At 33.5% G+C, this 22442-nt stretch overlaps 1 protein-coding gene across 1 annotated transcript; it reads right to left on the bottom strand.

Annotated features, from left to right (window-relative positions):
• Nucleotides 1-2929: 2929 nt before the first annotated feature.
• On the bottom strand, nt 2930-15149 carry LOC134718358 (BTB/POZ domain-containing protein 6-B-like). The gene is made up of 8 exons (XM_063580854.1): nt 14896-15149; nt 11616-12667; nt 8143-8350; nt 5891-6019; nt 5480-5587; nt 4689-4907; nt 3723-3870; nt 2930-3063 (listed from the first exon to the last, which is right to left on the bottom strand). The coding sequence occupies exons 1-8, from the start codon at nt 15147-15149 to the stop codon at nt 3001-3003; spliced, it is 2181 nt and encodes a 726-aa protein (XP_063436924.1). The 3' UTR covers nt 2930-3000.
• Between the last annotated feature and the right edge of the window lie 7293 nt (nt 15150-22442).

Genomic DNA, 22442 nt, shown 5'->3' on the forward strand with positions numbered 1-22442 from the left:
AGGCCGTCTATTTAAATCATTCTTTATAAACGACGGACTCACCTGATTTAATTTTTGTATACTTTGGTAGTATGTGACTTTGGTTTATGTAAGTATATAGCAAGTAAACTATCATTGCTTATAGCTTTAAACAATATGATCATCAGTATTTAAGAAAAAATAAATGATTAAGATCTTCATTGAGAATTACATATATGTTCAAAGAAAGTATACTAAATACTAAATAGGTAGCAGCTTTATGTTATGTTATATCTGTTATATCTGTTATATCTGTTATACTAAATAGGTAGCAGCTTTATGTTATGTTATATCTGTTATATCTGTTATATCTGTTATACTAAATAGGTAGCAGCTTTATGTTATGTTATATCTGTTATATCTGTTATATCTGTTATACTAAATAGGTAGCAGCTTTATGTTATGTTATATCTGTTATATCTGTTATATCTGTTATACTAAATAGGTAGCAGCTTTATGTTATGTTATATCTGTTATATCTGTTATATCTGTTATACTAAATAGGTAGCAGCTTTATGTTATGTTATATCTGTTATATCTGTTATATCTGTTATACTAAATAGGTAGCAGCTTTATGTTATGTTATATCTGTTATATCTGTTATATCTGTTATACTAAATAGGTAGCAGCTTTATGTTATGTTATATCTGTTATATCTGTTATATCTGTTATACTAAATAGGTAGCAGCTTTATGTTATGTTATATTTCTGTTTGACAGATGACCACAGGTATAATCAACTTGTCGGAGCCACAATCTCTCCCTCATTTCACAATTTTTATCTCACCATACGCGATCATATTCTTTAATATTCATTTGATAAAATTTACTGTTTGCAATGGCATGAATTGTTCTATATAATAAGGATGTTCTTATCCCGGGCATAAAAACATTGCCGTATTTGGCACACCTTTTTCAACTTTTGATCTTCAGTGCTGTACAATTTTGTACTTTTTTCACTTTCGATCTTTTATATCTGGGCGTCACAGGTGAGTCTTGTGTGGACGAGGCGCGTTTTTGGCGTATTGAATTTTAAACCTGATGCTTTTTGTTATCTATTAATCCTTTGTTTCTTTGTCTAATATGTTCTCCTATTTATTTGTATTGTAGTCCTGTAATATTATGTTGTCATTTCAATGTTATATTTAACTTTGCCATTTAAGTGCGAGGTTTGGCATGCCACAAAACCAGGTTTAACCCACCATTTGTATTCCCCTTTAAAAATGTCCTGTACCAGTTCAGGAAGATGGCCATTGTTATATTATTGTTCGTTTCTGTGTGTGTTGCATTTTTACGTTGTGTCGTTTGTATTCTCATATTTTTGTGATATTAAGATAAGACGTTGCACGGTACTTGTCTATCCCAAATTCATGTATCTGGATTTGATGTTATATTTGTTATTCTCGTGGTATTTTGTCTGATGCTTGGTCCGTTGCTGTGTGTGTTGTTTTTCGGTGCTGTGTCGTTGTTCTCGTCTTGTATTTAATGCGTTTCACTCGGTTTTGGTTTGTTACCCCGATTTTGTTTTTTTGTAAATGGATTTATGAGTTTTGAACAGCGGTATACTACTGTTGCCTTTATTTATCACCTATATAAAAATAAGGATATGTGGTATGATTGCCAACGACACAACTATCTTACAAAGTTCACATAAAGTGGATATAAGCAATTATAGGCAATCGTACGGCCTTCAACAATGAGAAAAACCCATACCGTATAGTCAGCTATAAAAGGTCACGACATGAAAAATATGAAATAATTAAATTGAGAAAACTAACGGCCTAATTTATAATAAAACAATTAACGAAAACACATATGACAACGACAACCAACGACAACCACTGCACTACAGACTCCTGACTCGGGACAGGCACATGTCTTTTACTTACATTACACAACACGACGGTTGCCACTTGTGTGGCAGGTACTGCTAATCCTTCCAGTGTACATGTGCTAACTTTAGCTTTGGTTTGGTTCGCTTTTTTTAATCTTTTATTTCAACTTAGACTTTTCAACTATAATGACAAGGGTATTGTAAATTTGTAAACTCTTAACACATTATGTGCCTGTACCAAGTCAGGTAAGTGTTTAAGTTTTCTCTGACAATATTTTAGTGTTTAGAGGATTTTTCTTTTTAACATCTAGATCATTTTGGACCTTACCTATAAAACCAGTTTTTTTTTATGAATGACTTTCATGTTAAAAAAGGCAGGAAAGTTAATAATGCTTTTCCACAGTCGGGAGCCACTTTCTATGTACAAGGTGATAGGACGTGCCGCTGGAATAGGTCACCTTTTCAAGCTTGAAAATTTGTGAATAGGTCGGGAAAACTATCAGAAATATATGATTAGGTCCACAAAGTTCCCATAACTTTTTTGTCTGTCATCTTTCTTGATTTTTTTATCAACCAATTTTCTCTTTTGGCACTTTGATATTCCAATCGTACATTACAGACCATTACCCACCAATTGAAACCCAACCAAATGGGAAAAGTGTACATTTTTACCTACGCAATATATGAAAAGGTATACATTTAAAAATTTTAAATTATATAAAAAGGGTGGGTACCAGAACCGCAGCGGCACCACTATTAATTAAGTTTTGAAGTAGCCCCCCTCTCCCTCCCGAGTTTATTACACGTATTACTAACGCTATTGTTCTATATACGTCGGATGAGTGTGCGTTCTCACTTTTTTCAATGCATTTTGATCGAAAACGTTGTAACCCCCCCTATAGTTCTATAATATCGGAAGTGTGTGAATACAGAGTAATTTAACATATGAAACATCAATTTATTATTTTTTAGAATATCAAGGCATTCAATTGCAACAATTGTCACGAAAATCATGAATTTGAATAAATAATTTGAGCTATTGCTATGAGTGTGGACGTTTAAAATGTGAAAGTGCCCATTGTCTAAAATATTTTTATTATTATCTTTCATATAAATACAATTGTTCCTAAAACATATTATAAATAAATGTCATCCTGTCCAAGGTACATCACAGGGGTTCCATGGTTTGCAGGATTTGTCGGGAGAATTATCCTGAAATAATAGTATGCTTGTGTTATTTATTTATATAAGTGGTTTGAAATATACGTAATCTAATTAATATTAATTAAAACAGTGATAGAAGATTGATTTTAAGAGTTATCGTCCGCTAATCTTCTTTTTCAATTGATTGTACTTGCAAGACTTATGATTCAACAACAAAAAATGCATGTCTGCTCACTCCTATTGGTGGTCAGAGTGGACAAGCATGCATAAAGTGTTCCCACCTGGAGCCTATTCTGACTGAGAGCAATTACACATTTAGCAAACTCCAAATGAGCTGTAGTGAATCATTTTGTGAGTTTTTGGTTTTCTATGAACCAAGAATGAAACTTAAGGTTGCTTATAATTTTCAAAGAAATTCTTGAACAATTTACGTTGTTCTCAATTTTAATAAACGAAGATTTGTGTAATGTCGATAAATAGCTTCCTGCTAACTTCAATACAGACCAAAAAAGACAACTCTTACATTTCTGAAAGTTAAAGACGGCCCTAGCCCCTTATTGTTTGTTTTATACCTAAAGTATATAATTCATGTTTTTCCTATGATTTCACCAAATTAAAAAGCAACGCCATGGGCACTGAACAAAACCTGTACTCACTTATATTGCCATATCTTCATCATTTAATGACCAATCAAAACTTATACTCACTAATATTGCCATATCTTCATCATCTATTGACCAATCAAATACAAGCATATTTTCTTCTATTCTTTTAGAATGTACAGATTTAGGAATTGTTATAAAACCATGTTGTAAACTCCATCTTATAAGTATTTGTGCTGGGGATTTGTTGTTTCTGAAAAGTGTTAAAAAGTAAGGAAACAGCATTAATTGCATCCAGACAGAGAAAATGAGTTTAGTTTAAACATATTTATTAATCCTGGATTGAAAAAACTAGTTTTGCAACATATATTAATCCCTTTCAACTTTGCGGATGCGAGTGCTGCCTTGTAGTGTTCATTCTCGAAATCTACGAGGTTGTCTTTTACGTGCTAGAGATAATGGCTCTCTCTTAACACGGGTCAGCCATTTATCGTCCCCTTCTGACGGACTGCCATCGATTCCACAAGACCATACTCGCAAATGGTGTCAAGGGTGAGACGAAAACTCAGTCCCTGAAATTTTCATCCCGGACCAGGAATTGAGTCAGGAACCTTTGTGTTAGTAGTCCTATGCACTAACCACTACTGTAGTTCATCACGAAAAAATGAGTGGAACATATCAATAAAAGCTCAGATATAAAAATTACATGATTTAGAATTCACTTTCATCTGCTTTTTCGTTTGCTGACAGTTAACAATTACAATACGATGAGAAAGAACTTAGGAGTTTTATCCCAAATATTATCGCTCATTGTTCTTGAAATCTTGCAAACTTGAAATTGTTCTTATCTTAGTATGTGTTGTATTGCAAATTACTTTTAGTCTAGATAGATGTCAGATTAATATAGTGTGTCCTTTTTATACTTTATTTCTCTCTGGAAATTTTCCTGTCTGGTCCTTTTCTTCATTTGTTTTTTATTCGGTATTTTGATGTATTTCTGCTATATAAAGAAAGTTACTTCTTGATTATATCCTATAGATTCTACACGTGACTATAATTGTGTATACAAACCTTTTTGCGATCTCACAGAGTGTTTCGTCATCAAATCTTTGTCCTTTCACGAGAGGAGCATATCCCATGACTGCTATATTATTGTCTCTACAGTATTTAACTATATCCGGTTTCTGTTGCCATGGATGCAGTTCTATCTGATTAACTGATGGTACCGGAAGTCCATGAGATTTTATACCCTCTAAATGGTGGATACCAAAATTAGATACACCTACTGATCTATAAGGTAATACTTCAGTTACCATGGTTAAATATATATATATATATATAATGTATGTTCACAATAACACATAGTTTTTAGAAGCAATGCACAGCACAGTAATATGCAAAAATGGCAATCTCAAAGTAGTCCATTGGGAAAAAGATGTAGATAGAAATGATTCTATGAACACGTATTAATTGCATACTTTCCTATGTTATTACATAAACCAAACAGATTTGACATAACTTATAATATACATGTTCATGTTCATAGTTATCTTCACCAACGGAGAAGAAAAACAGAACAACGCTTTGTTTTGTTGTCGATGTTAATTGTTTTACAAAGTACCTGTAAGGCTTTTAATACGAAGCACCATCTCAAAATTCAGTAATTTGCAGACTTATCTCATTACATATTATAATTAAAAATAACTGTTAGACAAACATGTTGTACATAATTATTTGAAAAAAAAAGATGTAGTATAATTGCCAACGATCGACAACTCTCACCGAGAGACGTAGAAATTTACAACTTTAGACTATATATAGTATAGGTAATTAAATCAAAATTTTGATATAGGATTACCCACCTAATAAGACCTTGTTCTTTCAGTTCTAACATGGCTTTGTATGTTTCGATTATTTTTCCACTTTTTGGTGAGTGCACTAGGTAAAGATCTATACATGGTACATCTAGCCTGAAACATAAGCATATGATTTTTTAGCGAAATATGTTTTGAACGAGAAACTAATTCACTTAACATGGTATTATCGCCAACATTCGTCATTTTTTTTGCGGGCAATGAATGTTTTAATGCTCGTGTGATTTTTAAACAAATGTCGCATTTTGATATCACACGTTATTTCTTTTGAGCCGTCTCTCTCTCTCTCTCTATTATCAACCATGCCTGGAAACCAGACAGATACGTCTGTTTGAGATACTTACCTGGGTAGCATTTTTAAACGTATACTAGTATATAATGTCATTGAAAATTACCTACTTTTCCAAACTTTCTTTGAATATTTTCTTGCATCGATCGTAACCATTTTCACTGAGCTTTGTGACAATAAACACGTCTTTTCTGTTTAATCCGGATTTCTTTAGTTCTTTTCCGACATCGGCTTCGTTCCTGTAACAAGAGACATATGATACATAAACGAGGAACAGTGTTTATAAAAAGAAAGATGTGGTATGATTGCCAATGAGACAACTCTCAACAAGAGAACAAAATGAAACAGAAATTAACAACTATAGGTCACCGTACGGCCTTCAACAATAAGCACAGCCCATATAGCATAGTCAGCTATGAGACCCCGAAATGACAAAGTAAAACAATTCAAAATAGAAAACTAACGGCCTAATGTATGCACAAAAATTGAACGAAAAAATAAATATGACCCATTTAAACAAATGACAACCACTAGATTAAAGGCTCCTGACTTCGGAGAGTCTAAAATAGAGTCATAGGATAAAATAAAGTTTTTTTGTTCTATAACATAAACGTGGAACAGTATTGTATGTATATGTCAACATTAAATACTTAAAAAATCTTCCATCAACAAATAAAAAAGAAGCATGACATAAAACAGCCACTAAAGAGGATCCTGATTTTAACAGACAGAAACGTGTCTTTGCTAAATTTGGGTTTTTGTGATCTCAAACATTCAATCTGAAATAAATCCTATTTGAATTGTTTTACATTGTCTTATCGGGGCCTTTTATAGCTGACTATGTGCGGTATGGGCTTTGCTCATTGTTGAAGGCCGTACGGTAATTGTTAATGTTTGTGTCATTTGGTCTTTTGTGGATAGTTGTCTCATTGGCAATCATACCACATCTTCTTTTTTATATCCCAGTATATATATAAGGTACACATTAGAGATAACAGTAAAATTCGTTGTAATAAAATTTAGTACGGGATAATCATTCGCTTTAAAATAGTGTGCTGTATCACAAAATGCTTGCAGTTACTGAGGCAAATCTGAATTTTTTTTACTGGAATGCAATCAAGATGTCTAACGTATTCTTCTTACCGAGTTCGTTTGACTATGCGGGATATACATCTTTGAGGAGTCATAAGTCATAAGGTTGTAAAGCAAAAATTCTGTCCCTATCCAATATGCTCTCATTTTTCAGTGGCAGTTCAAATTTCGCCAACCTTCATCCTGGGCTACCTCTATTGCATAACCGGCATATTGTGTTGACTGTAAACTTGTTCTCGTCCTAAACACGCATGCCTTATTTGTCAATGAATGTTAGGCAGACATCGATCACATGTGTTCTCTTCCAGAACATGCATGATATATTTGTCACTGGACGTCTAGCAAACACAAAATCATAAATTTTGTTCTCGTCTTGAGCATGCGTGAAATATTTGTCACTGGACGTAAATTAACAAACAATTAATAAAAATTGTTCTAGTTCTAAGCATGCATGAGCATGAACTAGTGGTCACTGGACGTTGAGCAACCAACAATTGATTAAATTTGTTCTCTGTCTGAGAATGCATGAAATACTTCTCACTGGACGTTAAACAAATTGACGTTTTAGTAACCAACCATCTATCAAATTGGTTCTTATCTTGAGCATGCATGACACATTTGTCACTGGATGTTAAGGAACAAACAGTAAATCCAATATGATCTCATCCTGAACATGCATGAAATATTTGTCACTGGACGGTAAGCAACCAACAATCTATCAATTCATATTACATTATTTTGACTGATTATTAGTTCTATTTATCCCTTTTCAAAAAGTCTAAGTTATAAAACTGAATATCATAAAATTAAGAATGGAAATAGGGAATGCACCAAACATTGTCAAAGAGACAACAACCTGACCAAATAGACGAAAACAGATCGACGACACCGATAGGTCTTTAACACAGCGCGAAAATCCCGCACATGGAGGCGGGCGTCAGTTGATTTTGGTGTATTGTTTTTTTTTGCTTTTGTGTGTCATTATCATAATCTGCACAGTTTCCTTAATTCGTAGTGATATAGGCCATGAAGATATGAATAGATCCTTACATACTTACATGTATAAATGTCGAAGTGATGAATAAAAAACGAAGATGTGGTATGATTGCCAAAATGAGACAACTCTCCACAGTAGACCGAATGACACAGAAATTACCAACAATAGATCATCATACGTCCTTCAACCATGACCAAAGCTCATACCGCATAGTCTGCTATAAAAGGCCCCGAAATGACAAATGTTAAAGTTTATATATATAAAGTTACCTACTCGTACATTTCAGCCGTGTCTATCATTCGATATCCCTTCTGTAATGCGATCTGTACGGCTTGTTCTGTCTGACCACCCGGTCCTGGCGTGGCTCGCCACACACCAAGTCCAAACAGTGGCATATTCACGCCATCATTTAGTGTTATCTTAGATGTTATGTCTGTAGCTACTGATGCCATTCTTCTTCTCATAATATAGTGATATGGTTCTGTGTATAAATAAAAAAATAAATGTCATCAATATATCTTGTTCATAAGTACGTGTCGCAACCAGAGATTTACTAATAATAAATTTTAAACACAATCGTTTTCAATATTGTAGATTTTCTTGGTACTTGATTTTCCTGAATTTTTATTTAAACATTGTTGAATGATGCATTTTTTTTATAATTTGAGTAACAAACAATTATAGCATACTTCTATTCTCTCAATGATAATGAAAAAAAAAATAGGTAATCGCATTTATATTTCTGTTATATTATTTATTATATACATCTATTTTTAATATGTACGATTGTGGTTACAAAATCACTTCAAATCAGCTTTGTTTCCGTCATAAACATACTACTATGTTGCCTTCTTTTAGTTGCTTTTTCATTGTTTTCTATTGTTTTACTGAAATCAGTTCGATGATTGGCCGACAATATATAGCAGGGGCGGATCCAGCCATTTTAAAAAGGGGGTGGGGGGTTCCTAACCAATGATAAAAGGGGGGGGGGGGTCTAACTATATGTCCCCATTCAAATGCATTAATCTGCCGTAAAAAGGGGGAGGGTTCCAACCCCCGGACCCCCCCCTCTTCCCCCTCTGGATCCGCCACTGTATAGTGTACTGTCATCGTAGCTGACTATATATTGTTGTTATTGGGTTGCCGTAGCCCTCAATGTTATGCAAATTTATATTTATAGATTTCTTTTCATCAGGCTTAAAGTTCTTCCAATCATTTAAAATGGTTAAACATTAATAATGTGTTTTTATTTGTTTACATCAAGACGTTAATTATTTTTTTCCAAAAAAAAAAGGATACGCTAGTGAACCAAAAATATACATTAGAAATACATTAATATCTTCATTTATTAAGTATAAATATATCAACAACTCACATGTGTTCACCTTGTTATGTGTTGTGTGTGTAATGATTTATTTACCTGACACACACTCACAGGTATTATTTCAGATGAAACAAAGTTACCTCCCTTTCACGTGGGGTAATTTTAAATTCTACTAAATCATGATATATATTATAATTTTTTTTTTTTCATCTATATGAGTGTATACAAATACATTCTTTACTTTTCATCACTGCTCAGCTCTTTTGTATTGTAAATTTAAAATAGTTATAGATAACTCCCACCTTATTCATTTATAAAACGAGCAAACATAAAAAAAAAGGGGGGGAAGGTAAATGGTTTGAGGCAGATTTTTTTTTCGAACAAAGGCTAAGCGTGTATTATTTTAAAAGTGAACACTTATAGGTATGGGGAAAATTTTAATTCAGAATTTTTGTCAACTGTTTGACCACAATATTTTTCCATCTTATTCGGGATCAGATTTTTTTTAGGAAAAAAATTATAATGGTCGTTTTTTAAAACACTTATAGGCGACACCAAATTAATCTTCGGGTTCTTTGTAATCCTTTCATCGAACGGAAGGATCGAGCGAATAATTTTTTTCGAATTTGAATAATAGACTATATCTTGATTGTGCATAAGTTTCACATATTATCAAACATAAAATATATTCTGTATTTAACTGCTCGTCCTTCTCGGATGATTCCGTTCGTACTAATCTAAAAACTGCTATAGAAATAAAAAGTCTGAAAGGAGATTCAAAATGTTTAGGATGGTTGATCCAGCGTTACCTCTTCTCCTTATGAATTTAAACTTTAGCGGACGACTTTTTAGGAGTTATTGTCACTAAAATAACGAATATTACAATCTTAACACATTATCTTGAAATCTATAATAAAAAGTATATAGGCCAAAATCTTCACTTGGCTCACATCCTTCTGAATGATTGGGTTTCCAATTTTTTAGCGTGTCATAGAAAAGCGACAAAAGATCGGAATATTAATACTGATTTTTAGGAGTGATTGCTCTTAAATGATACCTTTTGCACTTTTTTAGAAAGATGCAGAGAATCCGTAAAATAATGATAAACAAGGTAAGATCAACAAGTAAGAAAATTTCCAAATTTCAGAAATTGGAAAAATGAAATAGATGACTATTATAAAGATTTATATAAAAGTAAAATAGAAAAAAATCAGAATGTATCAAACTTTTACTGTATAAATACTTCACACCTTCACTTGAAGCCAAATTTAACCGATTATTGATTGATTTTCCTATCAGGAATATTTTTTAACCAAACTTCGTATAAGTGACCATGTAATGGTTCTGAAATGGAAAATGGTCGTAAAATTAAAAAACCTGCAAAGTCACCGAAGATGAACTTCATTTTACATGTTTTATTCTATGTTGCAAACCCTAACAAAAATATTTGACATAATTCATATAACGATACACAGTTAGATGATGAACATTTTATTCATTTTCCTGATGACCAAACAATATTTTACATATCAAACCCCACTTCCTTTGAATATGTTATAATTATTGGATTCTTTATCAAAAGGTCATTAGAGCGTATATGAGCGACACACATTTCTTTTTTTTTTCTTACGTTTGCGTTATAACGCCAACCTTTGCGAAATAATGCAAACTTAGATGCGTTTTACCACAAACGTATAATGCAAACCTTTGCAATATATATATATATAACGTAAATATCTTGATTTCAATTATTCATTAAGTTTTTTATATATGCACGGCTGACGTTCATTCCGTTTGTTGCACCAGCATATTGGGTATACGTGTCTCAATTGAAACGTTACTTTAGATCTAGCTCAAAGTACGTTGATTTTGTTGAACGAGGAATACGGCTTTCTTAAAAGTTGCTAAGACAGGGCTATGAATCCATCAAATTAAGGTCATCACTCAAGAAATTTGACAGTCGCCATCATGAGCTGATTGGCCATTATGTCAAAAGTGTGTCAACAACTATATCTGATATTCTTCCTCAGTCATAATAACCTTCCATCATTACCGAACTGAACAAAGAAACAACAGGACGGTGCCGTATACGGTACAGGAAATGCGTACCTTTCCGGAGCACCAGATTTCTCTGTCGGTTTTTAGTGGAGTTCGTGTTGTTTCTTATTTCTTATTTTTACTGTTGATGTAAATGTCCTTTGGTTTTGTGAGTCTTTGTTTACTCCTTGGTTTTGATTGTTATTGTCTGACTAGTATATACGTAAAGAACCATAAATACAAGGCAAAACCATTATAATTTATACGCATAAGAATAAAAGAATACTAAAGGGACGTTTATACTTTTCCTGAATTATTTGAAAAAAAATAAATTAAACATAAATAGTTGATTGTTGTTTGAAATTTCAAAAATCACTTTACACACTAAAAGAAAGCCCTACAAATTGTCCTTGATTAATGTTAGTTCCAGCACCACTGACTTGAGAGTTCTTAAACTTTATAGTCACACCAGATTGCTGGTCTGTGACAGATTCTTTACAGTTTGTACCATAATTAGTCTGACGTCCAATGTCGTCCATTTCAATTATGTAATCTCTCATGGAATAGACACGAACTGGTTTTGTAAAGTTCATCTGCCAAATTTGGGCAATATTTGGTCCAAAGGTTGTTTGTTTGGTTTCGTGAATCTTTTCCTCGTTTGAATCGTTCATTATTCGTATGCTTATACTTATTGCAACCTGGTTTTGTTGGTACCCATATGGTGCTGGTTGAACATAAGGAAGAACAATTACAACTCCTTTGAGCCAAATATCTTTATCTGAAAGAAAAATGAGAGACTGATTTCCCGACGATCCCATTGGTCCGGTAATCTGTCCATATCGATTGATGCTATAGGTTTGTCGTGTGAATACAGGAGCTCTCAAACTACTTGGAAATGCTTTTGATTTTACACCGAAATGAGATTGATAAATGGATACCATTTCGTCACTCGTCAGTAAACAAGAGTTTGCAACAGCTTCAGAAAAGAATTTCATTTCAACATTTGGGAATCGTACCAGAAACAGGACACTTCCAAGAGCTTCTCTGATATTTCCACCAGAAGGCTCTAACTTGGCAAGCTCACACTGGTGTTTACCCCATTGTAAAATAAATTGACATATGTCTGTTTCAGTGCAGTCTAAATAATCTGATTTCAAAATCATCTCCAAGCAATCCTTGGAAAGGCTTACTGCATGTTCTGACAGAAGACATGCCTTTGTATTCATCTCTATATAGTCTAAGCTTTCTGTTTGGAGATCTGATAAATGGTATTGGTATGCTGTTTGTAATGTTTTTGTCGCATGCTCTGATTGTGCCGTTTGTTTAAGAACTGTCTCACATTTCCTCTTCACTGCAGCTAACATATACTTATCAGCTGCATACAACATTTCCTTCACATTGTTGTTTGTTATTGTGATGTCATCGCTATAGAAGTATCTACAAGTGAAAATATTTAACTTCAATTAAAGTTGAATAACGCAAATGACAATTTCACTTCACAGATTCAGTGCTTCCGAATTTCCCTTGTGGGTTCACATTAATAAAACTAGAGGCTCTCAAGAGCCTGTGTCGCTCACCTTGGTTTATGTGCATATTAAACAATGGACACAGATAAATTCATAACAAATTGTGTTTTGATGATGGTGATGTGTTTGTAGATCTTACTTTACTGAACATTCTTGTTGCTACAATTATCTCTATCTATAATGAACTTGGCCCAGTAATTACAGTGGAAAATATTTTCTAAAAATCTACAAAAAAATATGAAAAATGTAAAAATATAACTATAAAGGGCAATTACTCCTAAAGGGGTCAACTGACCATATCGGTCGTGTTGACTTATTTGTTAATCTTACTTTGCTTAACATTATTGCTGTTTACTGTTTATCTCTATCTATAATATTATTCAAGATAATAACCAAAAACAGCAAAATTTCCTTAAAATTACCAATTCAGAGGCAGCAACCCAACAACATGTTGTTTGTACTATCTGAAATTTTCAGGGCAGATAGATCTTGACCTGATAAACAATTTAACCCCATGTCAAATTTTCTCTAAATGCTTTAATTTTTTAGTTATAAGCTAAAAACTGCATTTTACCCCATCTTGGTTTTGTTGACCGGCTCACCGGACACAATTTTAAAACTACAATGATGATTGTGGCTTAGTTTGGTTTAATTTGGCCCAGTAGTTTTAGAGGAGATGATTTCAGATTTGCTCTAAATGCTTCGGTTTTTGAGTTATAAGCCAAAAACTGCATTTTACCCCTATGTTCTATTTTTAGCCATGGTGGCCATCTTGGTTGGTTGACCGGGTCACTGGACACATTTTTTAAACTAGAAACCCCAAAGATGATTGTGGCCAAGTTTGGTTTAATTTGGCCCAGTAGTTTTAGAGGAGAAGATTTTTGTGATAGATTACTAAGATTTACGAAAAATGGTTAAAAATTGACTATAAAGGGCAATAACTCCTAAAGGGTGTCAACTGACCATTTCGGTTGTGTTGACTTATTTGTAGATCTTATTTTGCTGAACATTATTGCTGTTTACAGTTTATCTCTATCTATACTATTATTCAAGATAATAACCAAAAACAGCAAAATTTCCTTAAAATTACCAATTCAGTGGCAGCAACCCAACAACGGGTTGTTCGATTCATCTGAAATTTTCAAGGCTGATAGAACTTGACCTGATAAACAATAAACCCCATGTCAGATTTGCTCTAAATGCTTTGGTTTTTGAGTTATAAGCCAACAACTGCATTTTACCCCATTGTTCTATTTTTAGCCATGGCGGCCATCTTGGTTGGTTGTCCGGGTCACCGGACACAATTTTTTAAACTAGATACCCATATGATTGTGGCCAAGTTTGGGTTAATTTGGCCCAGTAGTTTCAGAGGAGAAGATTTTTGTAAAAGTTAACGACGACGGACGACGACGACGACAGACGCCGGACTCAAAGTGATGGGAAAAGCTCACTTGGCCCTTCGGGCCAGGTTAGCTAAAAACATATCCGATATTATCTGTGAAACGATTGTTCTATAACTGTAAACCAACTCGTGATGGCGTCCGTAAAATTAATGAAGGAATGATTTCAACTTCACCATTTGGAACTCTTGGTTTAATAGCCTCCTTGTGAGCTGCACACTTCTATCAAGGAAATCATGATAGAAACTACAAGCACGGGAATATCGTATCAATTGGGAGATAAATAATTCGTATGCAGGCGCTGCTAGAATGTTGCTACTTAGAAATGGAAAGATCACAATTGGGAAGCTAAAATTTTCTCTTTTGTAGTAAAGTTTTGTTTTTCAACCGACCCTCATTGTCAATTTCTAGATGTAGGTCAAGATATGAGGCCGACGTTAGGTGATACACTTGCATCTTGTTAAATTCATCACACTGATTAGTGACTTCGAGATAAAGAACCTTTTTTGTTTTTGTAATGAGCGTCTTTATGTAGTAAATTTGTGTCAGAAATAGCTTTGATTTTCTATATCGTTTGACATGTATGTGGTATTACGATTACCACAACACTTTCTCGTATGCAGATACTACGAAGGAAAGCTATCATACGTCAATAAAACGTGAGTGCTGCAAATAGCACTAACGATCAATAATACGATCATCTTTTTTTGTGTAAATCAATTTTATTCCATGTACTCACTTTAGAATATCTCGAAAGGTATCTTCATCCACATCGGGTAGAATTATATCCCCTTTTTCTGGTAGAGACCCTTCAAACATTGTATGGAAGACGGCACTTCGGCTAGACAGCATGTACTGGTGTGCTTTAATAGGAGTTCTATCATCTCCTACTCTAAACGTGACGTCACACATGATCTCATTCTGTAGCATATACATCATACATTCAGGCAAACCTTTGTTATCGCGCCAGTCTGTTGTATTATTCGCATCCATCTAAAATGAATTTGTGAAAAAGTTAAGTGTCCCAAATATATATACCAACTATCTAGATACAATTAAATACTATAAATTAATATAAATACAATATAGACCAAATAGTTTTAGCCGGTTTGTCTCCGAGCCGACGATTGTCTGAAGTATTATATAAGAATAAATCGTTAGTAAAATATAGAATGGAAATGGGGATGTGTCATACAGTAAGGATACTACTTCGTCAAAATTATCTCCCCATTACGCCAGTTCATTTTCACAATCGTAGAAATGGAAACCATTGTAGGGATGACGCGCTACCAATTTTGTTCTTTGAAACCGATAAATTTATCCACATTGCACCATTACGATCCTTGTATGTCAGTTATATTTTAGAAGACAAATGTATCAACTAGCTAATGAACATCAGTTAATGATCTTGTCTGCATTGATTCAACTTAAAACTATTGGCTGATCGGTTGTCAGGTGGAATTTTCGAAAATTCATCAACATTTATAAAAAAAAATTCTAACTAAATATTTTGTGGAAGGGCAGACTATATTTCTTTAGTGGTTGAAGACTATAAACCCTAGTTATCACACACAAAAAAATATAATTTTTCGAAGATATGCATTTTCATCATCCAACTTGAAAGATTGTCGTCATGTACTTTCAGTAAAAAAGTAGCTATTCGAACCCACCTACTCTGTTTTTGTGATTCATTAGATTAGTCTCGATAACCCAGACGCATATTTAAATATAGCGTCTGGGGTGATTAACCGGACTTGTCAGATATTTATAGGGGGCGTAACAAATAATTAAATATAGAACACATCTATAAATAGCACTTCCGTTATCCCCATTATATTTAAAAAATTAGAAACAATATTAATACAAACGGTAAACAGTGTAACGTTATATGTATAAAAATTATGTGATTATTGAAGCTGATATTTTTTAGTTGACCTTATTTAGCCCAACTTGAAGATGGGCAATTTTAAAAAAACGATAAAAAAATGTAATTCGCGGTGGTCTTTTTTCCTGAATTTTGTGACAAATCATGTAAAACAAAAATTTAAGGCAGCAACTATTTGATTTCAGGGGGGGGGGGGGGGAGGTCTATGGGTTTTTTTTTTCTGTTCAAACTTTTTTTTTCGCCTTCGGCGAACAATCTATTTTTTTAGCGACAAACTGAAAGCAATTTTTTTCTTTCAATTTGAGCATTTCATATAGTGGCAGCTGAGGGTGAAACAAACAATTTTTTTTTTTTACGCAGGGTCCAAAACCTGGAAACAAAAATTTTTTTTCCCAAAAAAAACATAGCCCCCCCCCCCCCCCAGAAAATCAAATGGTTGCTGACTAAGAATTAAGGATTTTTTTTCGTGGGAAAATTTGGTTGATTATTTAGGGAAACAATGTAGTATGACTCTAGAGTACCCTCCTTATAACAAGGTCTGGATCAGCCACTGTTTGTGTAAAGGGGGTACCACGCTCCGCTGTGCGCTAAGAGAGCCCAGTGATCCGTATCTAGGTGGACTGTTGTACATAAAGCCATACAATATACCCTTATTTTCTGGTGAGTTATAGTTTCTCCGACATGTATCCCGAACGGCCTATAATCTAGGACCTCATCTTTATATTTATTGTCATTTTTTTCCGTCCTGGACATTACCCTATTTACCACAAGACGATAACCAAGCAACCCAAAATCAATCTATTTGTATATTATAACACACCACGTTCAATATTCTCTTATCTTCATACTATAAAATGCCATTTTCAATATTTTTGTATTATAGCATACACTCTCTATTCTATTTGCCACTTGACGTTAAGCAACTAACAGTCGGTATATTGATCTATATTGTATCCACATTAGTCTGTATTCTTTATTTTTTCCCTTTTTTCTTAGTTTTGTCTCGTTATTCTTATTTCTGTAAATTCTTATAATTTATGCTTTCCTTTTTATATATATAATCTTTCAGATATCTGACGCACTTACGTATACCTTACTGGAAAATCACACATCAAGTTACGTTTATGGAAAGAAAAACAACTCATACAAATACTAAGATTTCAATGGAGAAAAAAATCCATAACAACTTATTACTGGCAGATCAGTTAGATCATACAATAAGCCAACTCAATTTTTATTTACAAAATTAACTGATCTTAAAATTGCAAACGACATAATAGTCTGAATGTTTCACAATAATATCGCCTAATCCTTTTGTGAAGAAAACATTTAGGGACCAATCTTCACACAATACCACTTTGCCAGTCTCCGTGTCCATGAAGAAATACATAAGTTAACCAGTTATTCATGAAACCCAATACTAGTACTCTAAAGTCTTTGAATACATGTTTGAATCAATCACATGGAAAAGATGGAATGGGATTTATCCCATGCTGCATGATAACGTGTGTATTCTCCTACTACAAACTATTATGCTGAGTTCACGCGTAATACGAAGTCGATTCCAATATCCATCATGTATTAAAGGGCAACTTCACAAAAATTCTACTGTACATGTGAACCTTTATATAAAATAAGGAGATTGGTATGACTGCTTATGAGGCAACAACCTAGCAGAGTTCAAATGACATGGATGTTCGCAAATATAATCACTGCTCGGCCTTCAATATTTAGAAAACTCCATACCATATAAATAACTGAGAATGAGATACAATTCAAACGTGAAAACTAATAAATTTCTTATATGATTTTTAATTTCTTTAATTCTCTGACATATCTGACAACAATGTGATTCTTGATTTTTGTTTTATTTTAATAAATGTCTGAGTACCTTTTTTGCTTTATGGCTGCTGTCAGAATAATGTTTATACTGTGATTATAATGATTGCTGCCTGCTACAGTAATTAAAAACAAATCTTTGAATCTTTTTTTCTTATAAAATTGGAGCTGTTTATGATACAATGAAAATTCAAGTATTATAGATTTTTTTTTAATTCTTCACATTTTTGAATACACATAATATCTGTGGCTAGTAATCTTCATTGGTTTGTCTACAAAAGAAAGTAAATGTTAAAATCATATTAATTTTTGGTCACCAGCATAGCATATATGAAAAACAAAATGTTTGGAAAAACATCATATATAAAAATACATTTTAAAATGTCTTGGTGCAAGCTGAATCCCGCTACGGCATGCAATATTATCTCGCTGTGTTGATGACACAACCCATTGGTGGCGTTGGGTTGTTTCCTGTTCTTTTGTCGGGTTGATGTCTCTTTAACACATTCCCTGTTTGTATTCTCTATCAAAATCATGCATGAATTTTTATCATTATTGAAGGCCATACAGTTGCCTATAATAACTCACATCCACCTCGTTTGAACTTGGGTGGATACATTGTAACTGTCTCATTGGTATTCATACCGCATTTTCTTATTTGTATAATGTTGACCTTTTGGTACTTTTCTCCTCAATTTTTGTTTTAGTCTACAGTTTGACCTCTTAATCATGTTGATGTTTACTTTTGGTAATGTATATCACTGGGCCCACCGGTTGCTGCCTCATTGACACCTCCTTTCATTGATGCTAGATCAACTGTTTTGGATAAAATCGAATTTTCAGTATTTTCCTCATGTCATGGTTTTATTTCAAGGTTTAGAAAGCCAATTGGTATATATTCACAGATAACATTGCATGTATTCTTTTATGAATTTTATGAGTGTGGAAAAAAAATGCCTTTAAAAAGTGCAAAAAAAGTATTGTCCAGTTGACCAGTCCAGACATTTTAACCCCGCCACATTATTTATGTATGTGCCTGTCCCAAGTCAGGAGCCTGTAATTCAGTGGTTGTCGTTTGTTGATGTGTTACACATTTGTTTTTCGTTCATTTTTTTACATAAATAAGGCCGTTAGTTTTCTCGTTTAAATTGTTTTACATTGTCTTATCGGGGCCTTTTATAGCTGACTATGCGGTATGGTCTTTGCTCATTGTTGAAGGCCGTACGGTGACCTATAAGAACTAGAGGCTCTCAAGAGCCTGTGTCGCTCACCTGTTACTGTATTTACTGATGTCGGTCATCTTGGTTGGTAGGTGGGGTCATTAGACACTTTTTTTAAATAGATACCATAGTGATGATTGTGGCCACGTTTAGTTTAATATGGCCCATAGTTTTAGAAAAGAAGATTTTTGTACAAGTTACAAAAATGACGAAAATTTGTTCAAAATTGACTATAAAGGGCAATAACTCCTTAAGGGGTACTCTTACAATTTTTATCATGTTGACTTATTTGTAGATCCTACTTTGCTGAACAAAATTGCTGTTTACAGTTTATCTCTATCTATAATAGTATTCAAGATAATAACCAAAAACTGCAAAATTTCCTTAAGATTACCAATTTTAGGGCAGCAACCCAATAACGAGTTGTCAGATTCATCTGAAAATTTGCGAGGGGATAGATCTTATTCTGATGGACATTTAAATCTTGAAAGATTTGCCCTAAATGTCTTAGTTTTAAAGATATAAATCAAAAACTGCATTTTACCACTATGTTCTAATTTTAGCCATGTCGGCCATTTTGTTTGGTAGGCGGTGTCATCGGACACATTTTTCAAACTATATACCACAATGATAATTATCGCCAAGTTTGGTTTAATTTGGCCATGTAGTTTCAGAGAAGAAGATTTTTGTACAAGTTACAAAAACTGACGAAAATTTGTTAAAAATTGACTATAAAGGGCAATAACTCCTTAAGGGGTTGACTGACAATTTTGGTCATATTGACTTATTTGTAGGTTTTACTTTGCAGAACATTATTGCTGTTTACAGTTTATCTCTATCTATAATAGTATTCAAGATAATAACCAAAAACTGCAAAATTTCCTTAAAATAACCAATTCAGGGGCAGCAACCTAACAACAGGTTGTCTGATTCATCTGAAAATTCTAGGGCAGATAGATCTTGACCTGATTAACAATTTTACCTTATGTCAGATTTGCTCTAAATGTTTTGGTTTCAAAGATATAAACCAAAATATACATTTTACCCCTGTGTTCTATTTTTAGCCATGGCGGCCATCTTGGTTGGATGGCCAGGTCATCGGACACATTTTTTAAACTAGATACCCCAAGGATGATTGTGGCCAAGTTTGGTAAAATTTGGCCCAGTAGTTTCAGAGGAGAAGGTTTTTGTAAAAGTTTACGGACGACGGACGACGGACGACGGACGCCAAGTGATGAGAAAAGCTCACTTGACCTTTCAGGTCAGGTGAGCTAATAAGAATATATTTTATTTCCAATTAAAGGGCCCTATAAAGAGCTTTCATGACATTACATACAAGAACGTAAGCTTTCATGACATTATATACAAGAACGTATATATGTTAATGTTTGTGTCATTTTGGTCTTTTGTGGATAGTTGTCTCATTGGCAATCATACCACATCTTCTTTTTTATATTTGTTTACTAACATTATATTAAATATCTTTTTATAACAACGTGTCCCACTTCTTATACATTTTTGTAAGTGTGTATAAGCTAAATGCATTTGTTTAAAAAAAAATCGAGCATAACTCGTTTTTACCGTTTGGTATATGTTCAAATTGGCATCTTCTAGATATACTTTGTTTGTTTTTCTTCTGCTAATTGTTTTGGATTGCGTTCCTCCTTTAAATGTGTACAACATTGCGCATCCTTCCTCCCCCCCTTTTTTTTTTTTACACATATCAAAATGCGAACTTCATTATACACTACAGACATATACAACAAACTTATCCTGGATGAAGTTCATATTTCATAGCACTTTTCAATAAAGTATTTATAAAGTTAAAGATATAACAAATCAACCACAAAATGTATTTATTTAGCGTACACACAACGACTGTTCGAGTGGTCCCAGTCAATACAAAAATTGCCTATTATATATAATTATTAACTTGCTTGCGTAGCACGGACATGCATGAAAGAATATAACTACTCGATGTTTCAGGTTGTATTAAAATTTATGTAACAGTTTGTGTTGTTATATAATCTTACCAAAGTTTGATGTGTGCTGTTTTTTTCCTTCGTGGTGATGGAAGCCATGCTGCCTGGTGTTTTCCACGACTTGTATGTCGTCACAAAAAAATATAAATAGCTTTAAACAACAATCGGTACACTCGGACTTTTCAATAGTATTATCGTAATATAATTTCTTCCGAAGTCAATAACCAACTTCTTGGTTATTCGTCTTGGACATCATCTTTAAATACAAGCTAAAAAATCCGATACTATTCCGAATGTCATAAATTACCATTTTTATATCACTTGTCATCCAGACGCTCTACTTTGAAAAATAAAGCGACTGGATGATCGAGACTATCATTAGATAGGCATTTCACTTGACCCATATATCGCATCTTCTAGTACTGTGATTTTTTTTATGTTATGAAGTCAACCTGTAGCTTTGATATATAAAAATAATAGAATCTGAAGCGAGACGATGTATGAAATATTCTTGATTTGTACGATGTCAAGACAAAATATTCAACTCAAACACGCCCTAACATATAAAGGTGCACTGGATTTTCTCTTTTCGATACTATTGTTACTCATTTTTTGGAATTTTTTCTTGAGTCACATAATGGAAGGGCAGACACGAAAATTACTGAACTGATAGATTGATATGTTTTCCGTCCGTGGTAAAAAAAATTAAAAGATCAGAGGTTATGCATTTTTTTCATCCAACTTGAAAGATACCCATGTCGTCGACTTGATATCTAATTGTTCTGCTTAACTATGTACTATATAAATTGAAAACATATGCAAATGGTGTTTTTAAAACAAAACTCTTCGTAATTGAGAAGAGAATTGTAATTTTATTTGTTTCTATTAACTTTTAAATTATTTGTCACTATAATAAACGTTACAGTCCATATTTATTGCCTTCTCTAACAAAGAGCTTCGATTCTTTTGTTCTATTTCAACTGGGTTTCCGACTGCTTAGAGACAACAACTCTACCAAAGAGTAAAAAACCAGTGTATGTTATGTACTTCATAACTTTATATATACACATGGAAAAACGTATTGCAACACCTTGATTTTTTAAAACTTGAAAAATCAGCCTCTGATTTTGGATGGAATATGATAAATAAAGGCAACAGTAGTATACCGCTGTTCAAAACTCATAAATCCATGGACAAAAAACAAAATCGGGGTAACAAACTAAAACCGAGGGAAACGCATTAAATATAAGAGGAGAACAACGACACAACACCGAAACGGACCAAGCAATAGACAAAACACCACGAGAATAACAAATATAACATCAAAACCAAATATATGAATTAGGGATAGACAAGTACC

Source organism: Mytilus trossulus, chromosome 5 (assembly GCF_036588685.1).
Source record: "Mytilus trossulus isolate FHL-02 chromosome 5, PNRI_Mtr1.1.1.hap1, whole genome shotgun sequence".
NCBI lineage: Eukaryota > Metazoa > Mollusca > Bivalvia > Mytilida > Mytilidae > Mytilus > Mytilus trossulus.